We start from the raw sequence: 21,051 nt of genomic DNA, 5'->3' as shown, positions 1-21,051 counted from the left end.
GATTTTTAGAAAAATATGCATTCACCCATTATGGTACATTTTCATTCATCTTTAACATGTAGCTTTCCGCTGCCTATCCCACCACTATATCTACCATTAGTTAGAAACTTAAGGCAGCTAGTTGGCAGAGTGAATAGAGCGCCAGACCTAGAACCAGAAAGATCTGAGTTCAAATCCAGCCTCAGACACTTACTAGCTGAAAGACCCTGGGCAAGTCACTTAATTTCTGTTGCCTCAGTTTCTACATATATAAAATGGGTATAATCACAGCACCTGTGTTGTGAGGATCAAATGAGGTAACATTTGTAAAGCACTTAGCACACAGTGCCAAGGGCCTGGCACCTAGTAGGTGCTACGTAAATGTTGGCTATTCTTCTTATTAAAGCCGGTCTTACAGGGTAGAGGCTTCAGTTTCAGAGCCCTCTGAGGGACTTGGAATGTTTCAAGGGGAAGAAAAGCAAAGAAACACCCCATTTCTTACTTTTTTGGTACCATCCTCGGAAATTAGGACAAACGGTATTATGTATTACGGATGATCTATAAATACTCATCGAATTGAATTGACCAAACTAAAGAGGACGGACAGTTAGGTGACTTGTCCAAGGTCAATACAGCAAGTAAGTCTGTGGGGTCACGAAGAGTCAGACACAATCGAACAACTATAACAAGTGACCTGGAGTCTGCTTTCGCAGTTTTTACTAACCTGTTTTAGAGTGGGTAAGTTGCAGAGGTTGTTGTTTTGTTTTGTTTTCCAAAAAACATTAGGTTTGCGGAGGAGTGAATTGAAATGATCCTGACCCTGCAATAGCATCCCTGTTGAGAGATGCTCACGCTCTACAAAATGGATTAAAGGCACCCAGCCATAACATCTAACCGATTCCATCATAGAATAATTGAAATTGCTTTTATTTAGGTTCGCAAACAATAAAAACCTGCAGCTACAACAGCAGGGCCTCTTAGGCGTATTAGATGTCATTAGGTATCATGCAAAGGGAGCAGAGTGGGCCAAGAGAAGCTGGACTTGTGTGAAACACCGCTAAAATCTTTCCTTTTTCCACAAAGCCTTCCCAGAATAACCCCAGCAAGCTCTAATCGCTGGGAGCACTCCAATCCTCCCACGGCACTAACACATCCCAATGTAGTTCCACATTAGTTTCCATTTCGTAATTTCCTCATAAATGATTTATGTAGAAGAGGTCGCATGGGGGAACTGGTAGAAAGCTGGGCTTCAAGTCCGGAAGACCCGGGTTCAAGTGCCGCTTCTGATGCTTACTAGCTATGTGACTCTGATCGAGTAATTTCACTTCCCAATGCCCCAGTCAACACTCTGAAAATCTTAGCTGCAGCAGAATTGCCAATCTGTACTGCTGGAGGGAGTTTTCCCAACTGGTAGCTCCTTACCCTAGTGAAATCCCAGGTAGAGGCCAACTGAGCCACATATTTATGAAGAACTAAGATGGGGGCATTTGGACTTTTCTAAGGGGGTCTGCCCCTGCCCAGACATGAAGTGCCAAAATGTTGATAACTGATTTGACTAGGAACTTAACAATCAAATCTATCTGACCAGATACAATACAACAAGCATTTATTAAGCACCTAGTGTTTGTAGAACTCTATGCTAGGCATTATCTAGATAATAATAGTTCATATTTACTTAGCACTCTAAGGTTTACAGAGTACCTGCCTTACAACAACCTTGTGAAGTGAGTGAGTGGGGGCAGGAATAATTACCTCTATTTTACAGATGAAGATACTGAGGGAGGCGCTTAGAGATTAAGTGGCTTGCCTAAGGGCACATAGTTTATAAATATCTGAGCTCCTGACTTTTCAGGATACAACCCTGGCTCAAGGAATTTACCATTTAGTAAGAGGATAATACACGGATTGTATTGTAAAATATAATATAGAATGATAAGTGCATTAGAGAGTTATAAGACAAAATGGGGTGTGTGCGTGTGTGTGTGTGTGCGCGCGCGCGTTGGGGGTGCAGGGTTGTGGAAGCAGGGGACTAAGAAAAGCTTCCTACAGAAGATGGCATTTGAGCTGGGTGGGTAGAAAGAGAAATAGAACTTCAACAGGTGGTGAGGGGAAGGGAGAGTATTTCAGGTACTGAGGAAAACTTGAACAAAGACAGTCATGAGAATATAAAGCACCTTCAGATCACTTGTCTGAGGGGCCAAGTGCATGGAGGGGGAATTCTGGGTGGTTCAGGAAGGCAGGGTGATAACGACTGGAACGTCAGGCACAGAAATCTGAACTTGATTTGACAGGCCAAAGGGAGTCGCTGAAGACTCAGAGCACAGGAGCGGGCCCGAGAAGTTCTAACCCTAGAAAATCTTCATTCGGCAGCGGTCTAGACGACGAACAAGAGGGAGAGGGAAAGGGAGGGGACGTGCCTTGTTAAGGAAGGGTTTGCAATAGCACAGGCAGCTGGCAAAGGCTTGTCCTGGGGGAGCAGGAGTGGGAACAGGGAGATGTGGCAGAGATCAAAATGAATGAATATGAGGGATGAAGAGGAGTCCAGGGTTCAGAATAGCCCTAAGGTAACAAATTGGAGAAACAAGGAATGGTGGGGCTGCAGAAAGAAATAACGAGCAGAAGGAAGGGTAGGCCGAGGAATTGGGGTGGGGGTGTATGAGAAATTCAAGGGTCAGTGTTCTGAAGACAGATGAAGAGGAAAGTGTGGAGTTCAAAGTCATAATAAGAGCCAGCATTTGTGTAGAACTTGGATTGGCAAAGCACTTGCAAATATTCTATCATTTGATCCTCCCAATAACCCTGGGAGGGGGGTGCTGTTATTTTCCTCATTTTACAGACGAAGGAGCTTAGGCTGTGAGGTTAAATGACTTGCCCAGGGTCACACAGGGAGTCAATGTCTAAGGTAGGATTTTGAACTCAAATCTTCCTGACTCCAAGGCCAGCACAGCATCTACATAGCGGTAATGGGTGAAAAACTGACTGTGAATGCTACCAGCAAATGACAGCATGTCTGTAGAGAAGAGAAAGTCCAAAAGTTGGACCTTAGCAAAAATTTTTGTTCTTATTTCAGTCATGTCTGACTCTCCATGACCCCAGTTGGGGTTTTCTCGGCAAAGAAACTGGAGTGGTTTGTCATTTCCTTCTCCGGCTCATTTTACAGATGAGGAAACTGAGGTAAACAGGGTTAAGTGATTTATCCAGAGTCACATAGCTAGTAAGTATCTGAGGTCGAATTTGAACTCAGATCCTCTTGATTTCAGGCCTGGTGCTCTGCCCACTGCACCACCTAGCAAAAATAATGGTCAAAGAAAATTATGGAGAATCAGTGGAGGAAACAGAGAAGTAGTTGGAGAAATAGGAAAACTAGGAGAGTATGGTGTCTCTTAAGCCAAGCAATTAGGTAGCATATAGCAGAGGCAGTGAGTTGGGCACAGTGGGTAGAGTGCTAGTCTTAGAGTCAGGAAGACCTGAGTTCAAATATGACTTCACACACTTACCATCTGGGTGACCCTGGAAGAGTCACTTACCCTCTGCCTCAGTTTCCCCTTCCATAAAATAGGAGTGATAATAATAATACCTACCTCCCATGATTCTTGTGAAGATAAAATGAAATATTTGCAATCCCTCTCCCAAAGTATAAAGCATTTGCAAACCTTAAAGCTCTATGAAAATGTGGGTGGTGATGATGATGGGTGGTCAACAGAATCCAAAGCTACAGAGAAATCAAGGAGGATGAAAAGCAAAGCCATTGAATTTGATGATCATTGGTGACAGAACAATGACCATCGAGTGGTGGGCTCTGCAGAGGATTGGTGGGGGAGGGTCATGAGGAAGTGGAGGCATTATACAGAAAACTCTTTTTAAAAAAAGTTTAGCAATGATAGAAATGACAGATATGGGATAGCAGTCAGAGTAAATGAGTCAAGATTTTGACCCAAATATGTTAGGATTATAGAGATTTGAGCAAGTTTGTAATTAGAAAATAAATTGCCAGGAGAGAGGAGACCCTGAAGAGGCATGAGAGAGCTGAGGGTGGCTGATGGAGCAAGATCCTGGAGGAGGCAGAAAGGAATCAGATTAAGCGAGAAAGTAGAAGCAGCATCCGAAGCTTGTGGCAAAGATACTTCTTTTTCTGTGATCAGAGGGAAGGGCCAGAAAGAGGATCTATCGTTTTCCTGAGGTATATGTAGAGAGCATCACAGAGAATCTCTCCATTCCTGTGAAATCTAATGACCGCTTGTAGTGATTCATTTGGGCGCAAATCATACTGCAAGAAGGAGCTTAGAAGCCTTGCTAAACATTATGAAGTCTTGGTCTTGAAACTGGAGAACTTAGGAACATAACTGATGTTTTCATCACTGGTGCCAATTGTAGGCAAGGATGTTATATGAGAAAAGCAGATTTAGGAAGGGGAGTCGTTGGTTAGGAAGGAACTCTTTGAGAATGAGATCTGGAATGCTGGCCCATAGTTTAAAATACAAGAATAATGAGCTCAAACCCAGGGATGGAGCAAACCTAGGAAAGACTGAGAAGAATAAATTTGCCTAAAGTCTTGCAAATGTAATCAAAGGGACTTTAAACTAATAAGGGAGGGTAGAGGATAAAAATGACTATGGCTGCCCATCGAGTAAGAAAGAAAGTAGCTATGATGTAAGAAGACTAGTAATACAGATGCCCTGAAATTTATGAGACAAAAAATTCAAGAAAAAAGTCAGCAAATAAACCCATAACCTCAACTGTCATTTGAAGGAACCAAGACATTCTTAGTTGCTTTGTATTTGATACAAAGAAGGAGAGTAAGAGAGAAACAGAAACAGAGAAAGAAAGAGGGCGACAGAGACAGACAGACTGAAGGAGGAGAGACAGACAGAAAGACAGACAGAGAGAGAAAGAGAAATGTCGCTGAAGAGAAAATGATAGGGACCTTGGGAAGAAGTAAACATTCTATCTTAAGAATTTGTAATAGAAAAGGGAAAGAAAGCCAGGCATAATCTGACATATGCCTTATGTTTTGCTGGAGAAGATTTCAAAGAGATCACAGAAAGAATTGGTAGGATCCCATGACCTAAAATTCTATAAGAAAAGTCTGTGTAAGAGGTACAAATAGCTCTCAAAGATGAAATTTTGATGACCTAAAGAAAACCAATTCTGATGAGGAAGAGAAGAAATTACCTAGAGAGAATGATGTTGCTACACAAAAAACTCATTGACCAACTTAGATTTTAAAAAGAAATGTACAGTAGTTGGAAGTGAGGGCAGGTAATGCAGAATAATAAGGTTGTTGTTCAGTCTTTTTGGTTGTGTCTGACTCTTCAAGGCTCCATTTGGGGTTTTCTTGGCAAAGATACCAGAGTGGTTTGCCATTTCCTTCTCCAGTTCATTTTCCAGATGAGGAAACTGAGGTAAACAAGATTAAGTGACTTGTCCAAGGTCACACAGATAGTGTCTGAGGCCACATTTGAACTCATGAAGATGAGTCTGCCTGACTCTAGGCCAGGTGCCCCACCCACTGCACCACTTAGTTGCCCCACGGTGCACATTTTGTGGTTCAGTCATTTTCAGTCTTATCTGACTCTCTGTGACCCCGTTTGGAGTTTTCTTGGCAAAGATACGGGAGTGGTTTGCCATTTTTTTCTCGAGATCATTTTCCAGGTGAGGAAACTGAGGTAAACAGGGTTAAGTGACTTGCCCAGGGTCACACAGCTGGTAAATGTCTGAGGCCAGATTTGAACTTACAATGCTGAGTCTTCCTCACTCCAGGCCCGGCACTCTATCTACTGCACCACCTAGCTGCCCATAACAGCTACCATTTATGTAGTATTTTAAAGATGGCAAAGCACTTCACATTCATTATCTTATTTGATCCTTACAACAACAATGGGAGATAAGTCCTCTTATTATCTCCATTTCATAAGATGAGGAAACTGAGGCTAAAAGAGGTCAAGTGATTTTTCCTGGGTCGTATGGTTGGTGAATGTCCGAGGCAGGACTTTAATTCAGATTTTCTTGACCCCAGATCTGGCAATATCCAGTGAGACACCCAGAAAAGCATAGTGTGATCCTTTAAGAATCATTATCAGAGGCCCTGGAGCTCAGGAGGAGCTAAAGCTTCCTCCTCAGGAGGAAGGCGAAGGACAATGAAAATGGCTGGGTTTTTTTTTTTTTTCACTATATTGGGACAAAAAGGAGGGTCAAATAAGGAATAGCACTAGGGGTGTGCTGGAGTCAGCTCATACCAGCTCTCCAGAGCCAATGTTAACTGTTCAGTGTGAGCATTTACATCTCAGAAACTGGCAAACACTACAAATCAGGACTCGGTCTATTATTTCGTTGATTGTCTAGACTTAAGAAAGTGATGGGGAAAAAAGTAAATGATGCAGATTAAATTTTAAAAGCATGTTGTCCGTACCTTTTTTGGCCAGAGAAAGAACTGATAGACTCTGAATACAGATGAAGGCATACTACTTTCACTTCCATTATTTTTTGTGTTTTTTTTTCCTTTTTTGTCTGTTTCTTCTTTCACAACATGACTAATATGGAAATGCTTTACCTGATTGCACCTACATAACTGCACTGGTAACTAAGGTGGGACTTTCTTAACATTTTAGAATGATAAACTAATTAAGTGTCTTTGATTGAGTCTAACTAGGTGCTAAACCCCAGGCCCAAACCACTAATTACTAGGTGCTAAGCCAATGTGGGTGTGAAGCCCCCAGGGCCCTAAGAGGAGTTGCTAAGACCAGAGCCAACAGTATGCACCTAAGCTCTGGTCCCTCAGATGACTTTAATGACATCCAAAGACTGTATAAAAAGAGAGAATAGAGTTATTTGTTTGAGGCTCTCACTCTTGGAGGAGTGTTGGTGAGGGACTCTGGGCAGCCCCTGTAAGAGCCTCCCAGCTCACCCAGATGTTGATGGTTTCTTGGTAACGATGAATTGTATTTGGTCTGTTTATAATGTATGTTTGTAATTTGTTTGTATTTGCTCTGAAGATCAGGGTGCTGGCTTTTTACCCTGAACTAAGTGAATAATATTTGTATGTTGGATTGAAATAAGATTGTCAACCCCTTAACATTGCTTTCCTTAGTAAAGCAGATCAAAAGAACCTGTGCTGGCAGCGTTCTTGTTGTTGGGCTTGTGTTGGTCTTTCACCCCCACAGCAGCTGCTAGCCGAATTGTTGCAACAATAACCTATATCAAACTGATTATTGTTTTAGGAAGAGAGAATGAGAGCAAGGGAAGAAAAAAAAATCAGAACTCAAAATACTATTAAGAAAAGAAAATTGATCATCTATAAAGCATTCAGATGAGGGCAACACACTGTAAGACTATACCACGTGAAAACCAGCTGAAGGATATTTATCTTGGAGAAGAGAAAATTTAGAGGAGACACAGTCATTGTTTCGAAATATTTGAAGGGCTATCATTTGGAAGACAGTCGTTAGCAAAGACATGGTAATTATATCCATGGGAGGGGACAGTGAAGCTGAAGACTTGATGTAGCTCTGCCTCACTTAAAGCTAATTCACATGCAAGTCAGGATATCACCGGTGATACCTTTGGTCCTCTTTGAGAATAAAGGAGGAAAAACAACAAAAATTTGAAAGAGAAAATCATTTATTCTGCTTGGTTTCAGGGAAGCAGCTACATGGTGCAGTGGATAGAGTGCTGGGCCTGGAATCTCAAAGATCAAATCTTGGCCTCATACACTTATTAGCTGGGCAAGTCACTTAATCCTGTTTGCCTCGGTATCCTCATCTGTAAAATGAGCTGGAGAAGACAATGGCAAACCACTCCAGGATCCTTGCGAAGAAAACCCCAAATGGGGTCACAAAGAGTAAACCACACTGGCCCTGGAGTCAGGAGGACCTGAGTTCAAATGCAGCTTCAGATACTTACTAGCTGTTTGACCCGTGGCAAGTCACTTAAGTCACTTAAGCCTGATTGCTTAAAAAAAAAAAAAGTCAACCAGTGGTGGGATTCAAATAAATTAACAGCCAGTTCTCTGGGCACCCCCACCACAGCTGACATGGCTGGCTCAGGCCCTGCCCCTGCTAACAAGGTTCCTGGAACTCAACTTAAAATTAGGTACCAGTTCTCCAGAACTGGTGTGAACTGGCTGAATCCCACCACTGGAGTCAACCAACTGGACAACAAAACTTGGGTTGAGAAGGCATAACTAGGAGCACTGAGTTCAAAGAGGCAGATTTAGGCTCACTGTAAGGAAATACCTTCTAACAACCCACACCTACAGGAAAGTAGAATGGATTGCTTTGAGAAAGTAATAGGTTATCATTAGTGGTGAATGGCACTTGAAATGTTTTGAAATAGTCACTGCGGGGAACAAGATGAAGACATATCAATATGGACAGCTAAGTGGCACAGTGGATAGAACACCAGCCCTGGTGTCAGGAGGATCTGAGTTCAAATCTGACCTCAGACACTTGACACTACCGCTGTGTGACCTGGGGCAAGTCACTTAACCCTGATTGCCTTGGAAAATAATAAAAGACATATCAATAAGGGTGGAGTATTTGTAGCCCAGATATGTTCTCTCTGTCAACTGAAAAGAAAGGCAGGCTGAGGTCACAAATTACATGGACTAAAAGCAGATATTCCAGAAAGAGAATATTAATCAGGAAAGCTCAGAGCTTGCACTCTGCAAATATTTACCTCATCCACGAGCACTGCAGTTTCTTTCTTAGTCTTTGCATCAGAGAAGGAAGGGTTTGCTGCATACACACTCATCATTCGTTCCAGGGCTGAAAGGACATCCACGCACGGCATCAATGTTACATCCTATGGTACTCTGCCCCCTAACACATGGAGTCAACTGGTACTTAGGCGTAACAGAATAACAATTGGAATCATTTTGGGGTTTTTTTGGAGGGGTAAAGGGAAGGCAGTTAGGGTTAAGTGACTTACCCAAGGTCACACAGCTAGTAAATGTGTTAAGTGTCTGAGGCCAGATTTGAACTCAGGTCCTCCTGACTCCAGGGCCAGTGCTCTAGTCACTGCGTCACCTAGCTGCCCCTGGAATTTTTTTTTTAAATCTCAACCGCAGTTACCTTTTCAACCTTTGTTTATTTTGGGTTAGGAGGCTGGATTTATGATTTCATAAGCATAGAGAACACCACAATTCAGACAAGCGACTCATCCATAATCTATTGTTTCAGTGTAGTGTTTGGGCAACTAGAAGTTAAAGGACATGCCCAGATTTATGCAGTATCAGAGAGGGACCTGAACCCGGGTCCTCCTGATTCCATGGCTGGTCCTTCGTGCACTCTGCCATGCTGCTCTCTCATTGACAAACTTATGATCTATTGCCTTATTTTGACCTTCACCAAGGAAGTTTGAGGAATTCTAAATATTTCATCATCATACTCAAACTGCTCACTTATTTTCATTGTTATTTTGAACAAAGATTTTGATTTTGTTATTACTGTTTTAAGAAAATAATTGATATGGTATGGTTGGCTCCTAACATCCTGGCAGTTCTCCTTGGCTTGGATATTCAAACCACTCGATATATTTAAGTCATAAACTTCTCATCAGTTACTGGGCCAAAATAAATCATTAACTACCACTGGCCTCAGTTTCCTCATCTGTAAAAGGAAGCAATAGGAGGCAGCTGGGTGGCGCAGTGAATAGAGCACTGGCCCTGGAGTCAGGAGGACCTGAGTTCAAATCCAGCCTCAGACACTTGACACACTTACTAGCTGCATGACCTTAGACAAATCACTTAACCCCAATTGCCTTGCCTTCCCCCCTCCAAAAAAAAAAACAACAAAAAAACAATAGGGCTGTCTGTCCTCCAAGGCCCTGTCCACCTCTAACATCTTTGGTTCTATGATGCTAAAGGTTGACCCAGGAGGCAAAACAAGACATACGCTAATAGAACTACTGAACAACAAGCAATACCCCATCCGCAAACAGTAATTTCTCTCCAGTTGCATCATCCGACTTAATTTTTGAGGTAAGAGATTTTACTTGGTTGATGTCTACAGTGCCTAGTCTGAAAAACTGTTACCTTGTGTAGCAACTTGAGACCAGTTAGCCACAAAAATATTACCCATTTCCCACCCAATTTCAGAAATCAATTAAAAAGCTTCCCCTCTTAAATTGGCAGTAGAGGTATGTAGCAGAGACCCCCCCCTCCCCGTGATGTCATGGGTCCTCTTCAGAAACAAAGGACAAATGACTACAGAGCATGCAACTAGGCTGCAAGGTCACCTTCAGTTTTTGCTTTCTCTTTTTTAAAAAGTTCTTGTCTAATCTTACAAATTGAGTTTCTCATTGGTGTTCTTCAACGAGATCATTTCAGTTCAAATCCAGCTTAAAACACGATGGTAAATCTCATTTCTCAGCGCAGTACTTTTCCCTACTGGGTCACTCCAAGTGATAATTACAAACCTTCCTTGTCTCTTGAGGCTTTTTCAATATCCTCCTGTAGCCTTGACAATTTTGATTTTATTGAAGACTTTCTTCTCTCTTTATCCATCCCATTTGCGGGATCTTCTTCCTGTACAGAAAATATTGAATGTATTACAGCACTGATGAGAAATGGGAAAGATTTGAGATTTATTTTTCATACCATTGCATTATGCCCAGATTGACTATGTGTGGTTTGAATTTCACAGAAAATAAAAAGAGAATAAATAAAAGATGATTGTTGGCTCTACTCCACAGTGATGTACCTATTCAGCTCTTTCCTTATTCACACCTTGCATCTTTTAGCTAAGCATGTTCTCTTTTTGGGAATGGGTCTTACTCTACGCCTATCAGTTATAGAACAGATGTACCGTTCTAGTGGTATATGCCTCAGTATCCGCTGTTGTGGAGGCTCTGGATCAGAGGCCAGAGTGACCGAGTCAGAGTGCTTTTCACACCGAAACCTCTTCCTTTCAGCTGGGCTCCTGTCGGCATCTAACTTCGTGTTAAAGCTCATGCAGTGGTCAGGGACACACAATCATGTCCCTCTCTCCTTCTAAAGGTCTCTCTCATTAACACCTGTTTGAGGAAGGACACGTTTACTATCTCATGTCCTCTTCAAGTCTGCTAAAATCTCACCTTCTGCAAGATGACTTCCTGTCATTATACTTGTAATAACAATTTAGATTTGAAGATCTTTCCCACCGATTAATAGGCCATGTGACCTGCTTACATCACAGGAAGCCTAAGTTACATGTGGTGGGAGGAGTTTGCTGAGAGGAAAAGGAAAGTGTGTCACAGGAAATGCTGAGAAAGCAGTTAGAGCTGAGGGAAAGAGCAGATGTGTGCTAGCTGTGCTGTGAGTGTGATTGTTGGTGGCAAGGCCCCAGAAGGGGGCAGGAAGGTTATAGGAAGGAGTGGTTCTCTGCTGTGATGTTGTGTATTGAATTCTTTGCTGCTGTGATGGATTGGACTTACTGGTTTTGGGACCTAGTTCTCTGGTGTCTGAATAAATGGTTTATTTCTTCTATCTTCTATATGGAGAGTCTCTCATATTTTGTGATACAGAACCACACAGGCAGATTGACAATTATCGTCTATATTGTGATTTTTGCCTTGCTAATACAATACCCTGCCCATCTTCACTGCTATAGCCTCCTCTCTGAGATCACCTCTCATTGATCCTTTATACATCTTATATGTACACAGTTGTTTGCATGTTGTCTCCCCCATTAGAAGGTGAGCTTCTTGAGCACAGGGACTGTTTTTGCCTTTCTTTGTATCTCCAGAATTTAGCACAGTATCTACAGGGCATTTTTGTTCAGTTGTTTTCAGTTGTGTAAGACTCTTTCTGATCCCATTTGCGGTTTTCCTGGAAAAGATATTGGAGTAGTTTGCCATTTCCTTCTCTAGCTCATTTTACAGATGAGGAAACTAAGGCAAATGGGGTTAAGTGACTTGCTCAGGGTCACACAGTTAGTATGGTCAGATTTAAACTCATGAAGATGAGGCTTTCTGACTCTAGGCCACGTGCTCTATCTACTGTACCACTTAGTTGCCCCGCAGGGCACATTTTGCTTTTGTTCAGTCATTTTCAGACTTATCTGACTCTTTGTTATCCCATTGGGGGTTTACTTTGCAAAGATACTGAAGTGGTTTTCCATTTCCTTCTCCAGCTCATTTTACAGATGAGGAAACTGAGACAAACAGAGCTAGGTGACTTGCCCAGGGTCACAGAGCTAGTAAGCGTCTGAAACCAGATTTGAACTCAGGAAGATGAGTCTTCCTGACTCCAGGCCCAACATTCTATCCATTGAGCACCTAGCTGCCTTCTAGGGACCTCAGGATTCCTCATTTTATCACAGAATTTCTGGAAATGACATTGACAATGTTGCCTATAAGTGCATTTTCCTTTTATTAACAAACGCATTTTTCCCAGAAGAACCGCCCAGTCACCAGGGAGCAGTAAAGTATTGGATTAAGGTTTGCTGATGAATGTTGCTTCCTCTAATTCCATACTTACAAAGTAATCAGTTAATAAGAATTCAGATTTTTCCTCTGTAGTCGAAACTGCAGTTTCTTCCATTAAAGTCCTAATGTCTTTTTCAACATCAATATTGCTGATGGCACAGTGGAGTTGGGTGTGACCCTGTGTGATAAAGGAGACAGGCAGGATACCAGTGGTAAGCGAAGTAGAAAACATCTTGCCATAAGCATAACTAGAGTCAAAGAAACTTCGGTACTCACGGTGGTCAAAGTCTGTACAAAAATGGAAACATGTTGGTTGTACTGGTTTAAGATATTACACAGCAGTTGGATTCTTTCCTTCTCCAAGTCTAGGACATTCTAAAAAAAACCCGACAAAATCCAATTAAGCTAGACATGAACCAATAACAATGCCAGGGTGATGTAATGTCACACTGTGAGCATCTGGGGAAAGCAAGCACCAGTTCAGTCATCATAATAGTGCCGCTGAATAGGTCATAAAACTCCCAAGGGGAATGAAAATGCTTCCATGGCCGTCTTATAGATCTACCTTTAAGATTTTTTTCCAGGCTCCTTTAGGTCCAGGGACATATTAGACACCTGCCATGGATTGTCTAGGATCCATAAAGCAGCAGGGAAAGGAGAGGATGATGTTAATGGACAAAGTAGAATTTCCATAAATCCAAAGAAAGTATGGTAGAAAAGGCACGTGATCCACGCTTGGCCCTGTAAAACTCATTTTGTCAATCAACTGGTAAATATTTACTGAGCATCTATTATGTGAAAGACCCTGTAGGTAAGGCAGCTTGAAGGAATGGAGAATCTTAAGGCATAGCCCCTGTTTTCAGCTGGGTGGTAGAGTGGATGGACTGCTGGACTTGGGGTCAGCTCCAGTTCAGATCCTGCCTGAGACACTCACCTCTCACTCAACCTCAGTTTTCTTATCTATAAAATAGGGATGATAATAATACCTACCCGACAGGGTTACGGGGAGGAGCACATGAAATATCATACGTATTGTGCTTTGCAAAGCTTGAAGTGCTATGTAAATATTAGCCATTGTTTTCATTCACACTATTACAACCTAGTTACAACCCATTTGGTTGATATTAACGCTCAGTAAGTCCAGGGTGTTTGAGGGCCTAGGGCTGGTTTGAGAGGTAGGTGGAGTATGTCAACCCAACCAGTGAGATTTGAAGGGAAGAAATTCCAACCCCAAAATATCTATTTTAGTGAAATAATTGCTAAGTACCAGATTTCCATGTTGAGAAATTTTCTTCTTTTAGGTTATTAGGGAATCGGCTTCTGTAAAAAATTGGGTCCTTAGATGGAGTAGCACATTAAGGCTTATCAATTATTCATACCTTGGTATGAATATGGTACCAGCGTGACAGATAGAAGAAAGCGGCTCCCGTAGGATGAGACGTACAACTGGGTTGTATGTTTCTAGGGTGGAGGATGGAGAAGGACCAGAGCACTACCTAGGAAAGGCAGGCCGAGGAGAAATGCATAGGGAGGCTCCTTGAGAATCTGTGAAGCTCCTGAAGGCAAGAGAAGCTGTGCAAAGAGGAGATAACATGGACTCTGAAGGTGGAAGGGGGAGAGTGCCCAAGACCAGATCTCTGACCTCCACAGCCTTGTAGAAGGCCAGCCCCGCTGAGAACAAGGACCTATAGGTCATTCCTTTAGCAAAGCTGGACCAGGTTGTGCCTGGCTTATCATACCAGGAATTGCTTGGCAATGATCTTTTTGAAGAAGGTTTCACATAAATATGTGGGCCATAAGTCCATAACAGGCTATTGAGGAAGCTAGAGAAGTGTAAAGATACATCCTTAACGTTCTGAGGTTGATATCATAGGACAGGTAGAGTGGTATACTGGTTAGAATACTGGACTTGGACTTAGAAAGACCTGGGTTCAAATCCTTCCTCTACCCCAATTGGTCTTTCCTTTGTTCCTCACACCCATTTCCCTCCTCTGTGCCTTTTCCCTGGCCATCTTGCTTGCCTGAAATGCACTCACCACTTACCTCCACTTCACACTTTCTTCTTCCTTTAATGTGCAGCTAATTCGCCATCTTCTTCATGAAGCTTTTCCTGATTCTCCTAACTATTAGTGTCCTCCCCACCAACTACTTTGTATTTAATGATTTTGTATATTTTGTGTTTATTAACTTGAAAATAATAGCTGGCATTTATATAGCGCTTTAGGGCTTATAAGGAGTTTTACATATATTTTTTCAGTTAGATAGCATAGTGGATAGAGTGTTGGACCTGGAGTCAGGAAGACCTGAGTTCAAATCCTACCTCAGACACATACTAGTTGTGTGACCCTGGGCAAGTCACTTAACTTTGTTTGCCTCAGTTTTCTCGTATGCAAAATGAGCTGGAAAAGGAAATGGCAAACATCTTTGCCAAGAAAACCCCAAATGGGGTCATGGAGAATTGGATACAACTGGAAACTACTAAATATCGTTCAAGATATTAAATTCTAGGCATTAACTTTATATTTATGCTATAGATACATTTATATGTATGTGCATACATGTGTATATTTTATATATATATATATATGTATATATGTGTTTCTATACCCTTGTTATTTCTCTCGGTGACATGTATAGGGATTATTTTATCTTTGTACTTATATCCCCTCTGGAGAAGGAAATGGCCAAACACTCCAGTACCTTTGCCAAGAAAACCCCAAATGGAATCACGAAGAGTCAGACATGACTGAAACAACTGAACAACACAACAATAATGTGTATCCCCAGTTCCATGCCTGGTATGTAGTAGGCATTTGATAAATATTTGGTTGATAGATTGGTCCCTTCAATGATGCAGATTGCAACTCCGTCATGCCCTGGAGGATGGTTTCTGCATGATTTTGTGGCTTGAAAAGTTCATCACATGGTGTTCAATCCTCGGGTGATTGGCTTGCTTGCACTTTACTCAGCTGGTCCTTGGACAACAGAAATATGTTCCATCACTAAGCCTAAGCTTTCCAGCATGTCAGGACCTGAAAAAGTTTGTGCTCCTCAGGCACTATACTGAATAGTGTTGCTTGGTTCTTTTATGTGAGTATATTATATATACTCACACAGAGAGAGTATTATATATAGTCATATATATAGAATATAATATGCTCATATATGTATTATATATACCCAGTATATACATGTGTGTGTATGTGTATATACATATATATACACACACACACATATATACATACATATATATTTATATATATATATATGTAGGTAAGTATTAAAATTTGGGACAATAAAAGAAATCTGATCTTTAATTTTTTTAAAAAAAGAGAAAGAACTTTGATGATTTAGGTACACCTACCTGTACAAATGGGCCACTATAAACATCTGTACCAAATAAAATTTAGATTTGGTGCCAAGAGCCCTCTTTGAAAGACTGAACCACTGCCAAAGTGGAATCAGCCGTTTCAGAGGAGGAAGCTGTGTGTTTCCTATAAGGCACAGAATCCAAATTCCTTTGGTCACGATTGTTTCCAGAAATGTCTCAAGCACCACTCGTTCCTTTGTGTGCTTATGCAGATAAAGAAGTGTCTGGAATCAGGTAACAGAATATGACTCTGCATGTACATGTTGTCCCTCCCATTTGATGGGAGCTCCTTGAGGGCAGGGGCTGTATTTGCTTTTTCTTTGTATTCCGCCATAGTAAGGAATTCAAAAAATCCCCAAAATACAAAGAAAGGACACAGTAAAATAGTCCTAATAAATGCTTCTTAATTACTTAAGTTCATGCTTTATGTTTAAAAGCAGAAATCAAAAAACCAGTTCCTTCCACTTCTTTTTTTAATGCTTTTATACTTCCCATCTCTCATATCCTACTTTTCTCTAAATTCATCTTTCTCCCTAACAAAACTTTTTGTCCCTTCTTACCCTTCCACAGATACAGCAAGGGAGTCTAATTAAATTTAAAACTCATCACTTTGGGCCTCATCTCCCCTCTCTTCTTTCCTCTCATGTCCCAAGCTTCTTCCCTTACTGCCCCAATATCCCTTAGCCTTATTAGGAGTCCTACTCTTCGGAAATAACTTAGCCCTGGTCTGCTCCTATATGACAAACGAAGAATCCCCAACCAATAATATTAGACTTGACTAATAAATATTCCCAACTAATTGTACCACTAGGGAAACAGAAGCAAGGAGAGGAAATGCCATTTGTCTCAAAGTCCTAAAATTAGTGAGTAGCAGGGCACACGGTAGAGACCATAAGACAAATCAGAGCCCAGGGTAGAGACCAGGACTTTGAACTGCGGTTCTAATCTCCAGTCATCAAGACTCCATCAGTTGGCCCCTAGGAAGAAAATCATCCAATGCATGACTTGCCTGATAACAGTTTTGTAAAGTGGCTTCCCATTTGAGTCTGGTTGTATAACCGGCTATGTTTTTCTGGTAATAGTTTTCATCTTCCTTTGTCAGCTTCTCCGTTGATTTTTTCAGTTTATTGAGCAGCTAAAAAAAAAAGATCAGTTACACACATTTGCACAGATACATTAGCAAAGCACTTTGCATTTTGCAGGAAGAATTCTGTTTGGTCCAATCACGTGGTGTTTCCTAGATAGGGAGAGGGACTGGGCCTGAGGTTTCATTGAGATAGGCATTCTCAGAGGAGGAAACTTCCTCCACCAGTTCAGGTTGGCAGCTTCTTTGCAACTAACTTATAGAGTTGGGTTCCCAGAGAGTAGATCACAATCTCAAAGCATTACTTGGTCAATGAATATGATATCGTGAAAAGAATATTGGATATGGAGACAGAATTTGTTGCTGTTCCCATTATGAACAACTCTTCATGACCCCATTTGAAGTTTTCTTGGCAAAGATACTGGAGTGGTTTGCCATTTCCTTCTCAACATCTCATTTTACAGATGAGGAAACTGAGGCAAACAGGGTTAAGTGACCTGTCCAGAGTCACACAGCTATAAGAGTCTGAGGCCACATTTGAACTCAGGAACTCCTGACTTCAGGCCTGTTACTTTATTCCCTCTGCCACCTAACTGCCCCTAGAGACAGATATCCTGAATTTAATTTCAGATTCTGCTACTAACAGTGTGAATGGACCTTGGGCAAGTCGATTTACCTCTCTATGCCTCTGATTCCTCACCTGTAAAATGAGGTTGTTGGGCTTTAGTTTTAATGCCTCTTCTAAGTCTAAATACATAATACTAAATCGCCAAGACTGCATACCTTCTCTGCCCCCACCCCTCAGCCCCGCAGCTCAGGGAAGGAAGAGAAGCCCAGGATCCGAGAACCACAAGGGACTTTAGGGAACATCTGGTTCAATCCCTTCTGCTCCCCTTGGTAGATGAGGAAGCTGAAGCTCAGAAGTCATATAAGCAGCTAGTAGCAGCTGCTTCTGTACCCCCAATAGAAAACACAATAAAAATAATAGCTGATATTTACATAATATTTTAAGGTTCATAAGACACTTTGCATATGCTATTGAACTCTGCTCTCTTGATAATCCCGTAAGGTATGCAACTATCAATGTTATTATCATCCCCCATATTACAGAAGTTGAAACTGGAAATCAGGAAAGTACTTTGCCCGTGGTCACATGGGAGGGTGACCCCACATCACAGGCAGTGATACAGGTAGGGCAGGTTTCTCCTAACTCCTTATTCACATTTTCTTTTTTTCCCCCGGTAATAATTTTGTGTTTTATTATCATTTTTAATTTTTTAATTTTTAATTTTATTTTCCCTAACAGTATGATAAAATAAGATGATTGCACATGAAACTGCAAATCTATTATGTACAACTTGCTATTCCACATTCACATTCCTTATCTTCCAGGGCCTCTCAAATCTCCCTTACCCTCCCTCACCTCTGTAACACCATGAAACTCATGAGACACGACAGCGGGGAAATTGCCGGTGTTTCAGCGTCTCTTGAAAAAGAATAATATGAAATGCTTCCTCCAAATGCACACAGTTTAAAAGCTTTTCAATCTCACCCACTTTATATTTAAGAACATTATGAGTGATGCTACATAGTAAAGAACATTCATCCAAAAAGTTGAACCTTAGCAACAGATGTGATTTCTCTCAGGCTCATTTTGTCGTTTTATTTCATTTGCTTGATGTTCACTCGCATGGACTATAAAAGACACAGTGGGTTCCCAGAGCTCAAGCGCCCCAAACCATCCTTCCCTTCAATGAATAGCTCAACTGCTTCTTCTTATCGGATGCCTTTCCTGAATCCCCTGGGTCTAAGTACTCTTTTCTTCTTGAAATGATTTTGTATTTTCATTTACTCATGTACGTATTATCTCATTAGAATGGAGACTTCTTGAGGGTAAGAACTGTTCTATTGTTATCTCTATATCCCTAGTGACTTTGCTGTTATTGTTGTTCCGTTATGTCCAAATAATCAGGACCCTATTTGAGGTTTTCTTAGCAAAGATGCTGGAGAGGCTTGCCATTTCCTTCTCCAGCTTATTTTACATATGAGAAAATTGAGGCAAAGAGGGTTAAATGACTTGCCCAGGGTCACTCCTAGTAAGCATCTGAGATTTGAACTCAAGAATATGAGTCTTCCTGACTCCAGCTGTGGCACTCTATCCATTGTGTCACTAGCTGCCCACCTCCCCAGTGACTAGAACAGTCTTTTTGTGTATATAGTAGGTGTTTAATAAATGTTGTTGAATCAAATGGAACTATGTCTATCTGTAGGGAAAGGAACACTTCTTATGGAATATTTTAAAAGATTCAAAGATTGGCCCTGGTTATTGCTGTTCAGTTGTATCTGACTGTGACTCTGTTTGGGGTTTTCTTAGCAAAGATACTGGAGTGGTTTGCCATTTCCTTCTCCAGCTTACTTTACAGATGAGAAACTGAGGCAACAAAGGGTTAAGTGACTTGCCTAGGGTCACACAGCTAGTAAGTATCTGAGTCTGGATTTGAACTCAAGAAGATGAATCTTCCTGATTCCAAGACCAAAGCGCTATCCACTGCGCCACCCAACTGACCATGGTGATGTTTGGCTAAATGATTGTTTTCAAAGCCCTCTTGACTAGACTGGTACCCCCAACTAATGAAATCTCAGTCACCCATGAAACCTGAGCTGAGCCTGCATAATTACCAGGTCCTGAGGTCTTGAATTGCTTCTGTTCTATAAATTCATATCAAATGCAGCTCAACTTCTTGCTTGAAGAACTCTGCAAAGACCTTCGGTGCAGATTTAAGGAGCTTTCACTGAACTAATTCCTTGAAGGCTGAATTTTCCCCTTCCATTTTTATGGTCCAGAACATCAAGAGCTGTAGGAAGGTTTGGCAGCCTAGGGTGGCTTGGTTTCAGTTTTTTGTTTGTTTATTTTTTTCCTGTGGTCTGGGCCTGTGATTTCATCACTGCAGGACAGAGGTGTCAAACTCAAATACAAACAGGGCCCGTACATCAGATCTATGCCAGATGCATATTGACTTCGTTTTAAAATATAGTATTATCCGTGCTTTATTGTATTTTATTTAGTTTGTTAAAGTGTTCCCATTATTTAGGCTGCTCTCAGGAGTGCTGGCACACCATTAAGCTACCTTTTTGACATGTCTGTTGCAGGGATTTCTTTGTGGAAGAACACCCTCCCCTGCAGTAAATTGGTTATTTAGTCTTACAGAGTGGCTTGGCATAGTTGCAAAGTTAAGTGACTTGCCCCTGAGGAACATTTCTGTGTCAAAGTGTTTGTATTCCTCAACTTTAGTGCAGTGACTGGTATACAGAAAACACTTAATAAATGCTTATTGATCAATTGGCTGATTCTTGATGCCAAAGCTAGTTCTCATACAACCATTACTTTCATGATTAGTTTAGATGAGAAAATGAATCCAATAACTTTGCTCAGTTTGGGGACCAAAAGAGTTACCAAATAAAGGCAAGCTAACACTGTCTCTGTGATCCAAAGAAAAGCAGCGGTTCCATTAGAGGGCCTATTGGGGGAAGGTGGGAGACCATCACAAGTTTATCTAGTCCCAAAGCTGCTAATTCAGGGGTGAATGAGAAGTCCATAACTTAAATTTCCCCAACTGTCTTTTCTTTGTATGTTAAGGCACCATTTCCCTTGCCTTAGAAATAGGTAGCACAGTGGCTAGTGTGCTGGGCGTGGAGCCAGCAAGACCTGATTTTGAATCTAGCCTCAGACAAACTTGCTAGCTACGTGACGTTGGCCAAGTCACTTAACTTCTCTGTCTGCTTCTGCTTCTTCAATTGTAAAACAGGGATAATGATAGCACCTACCACCCAGGGCTGTTGTGAGGATCAAATTAGGTAATATTTGTAAAGCACTAAGTGTAATGCCCGGCATATAGAAGGCACTTGATAAATGCTCGTTTCCTTCTTTTCTTCCTAACACCTAAGACAGTTCCTGGTACTTGGTATTTTATCATGCTAAGGTTTTTTGCTTTCTCTAAAGCTGATTCATTGTCTCCTACTTGCCAACTTATGGTCAAGTCTTTAAGTGAGGAAGACTAGAATTTACAAAAGACTACAACCCTGTAATACCCTACTGACACAGAACCCAAGTTATCACCAGTGTCTCACCAGATCAGACAGCAGTTGGATTTTGCTTTTGTTTGCACAACATGTAGTGACTGCCCCTGTGTTGTTCCTATTTCCTCCAAGGTGCTCC

At 41.4% G+C, this 21,051-nt stretch overlaps 1 protein-coding gene across 1 annotated transcript in view; it reads right to left on the bottom strand.

The window, feature by feature from the left end:
- NOSTRIN (nitric oxide synthase trafficking) overlaps positions 1–21,051 on the bottom strand; it is a 91,560-nt gene that overhangs the window by 14,056 nt on the left and 56,453 nt on the right. Inside the window, exons 8-12 of the mRNA XM_036746274.1 lie at positions 16,761–16,886; positions 12,658–12,756; positions 12,434–12,559; positions 10,393–10,501; positions 8,653–8,741 (exon numbers count right to left, since the gene is read on the bottom strand). Coding sequence (XP_036602169.1) covers positions 8,653–8,741; positions 10,393–10,501; positions 12,434–12,559; positions 12,658–12,756; positions 16,761–16,886 — 549 coding nt within the window. The remainder of the gene's footprint in view (positions 1–8,652; positions 8,742–10,392; positions 10,502–12,433; positions 12,560–12,657; positions 12,757–16,760; positions 16,887–21,051) is intronic.

Source organism: Trichosurus vulpecula, chromosome 2 (genome assembly GCF_011100635.1).
Source record: "Trichosurus vulpecula isolate mTriVul1 chromosome 2, mTriVul1.pri, whole genome shotgun sequence".
In the NCBI taxonomy this organism is placed as follows: domain Eukaryota; kingdom Metazoa; phylum Chordata; class Mammalia; order Diprotodontia; family Phalangeridae; genus Trichosurus; species Trichosurus vulpecula.
This window is presented reverse-complemented; position numbering and strand designations above follow the sequence as displayed.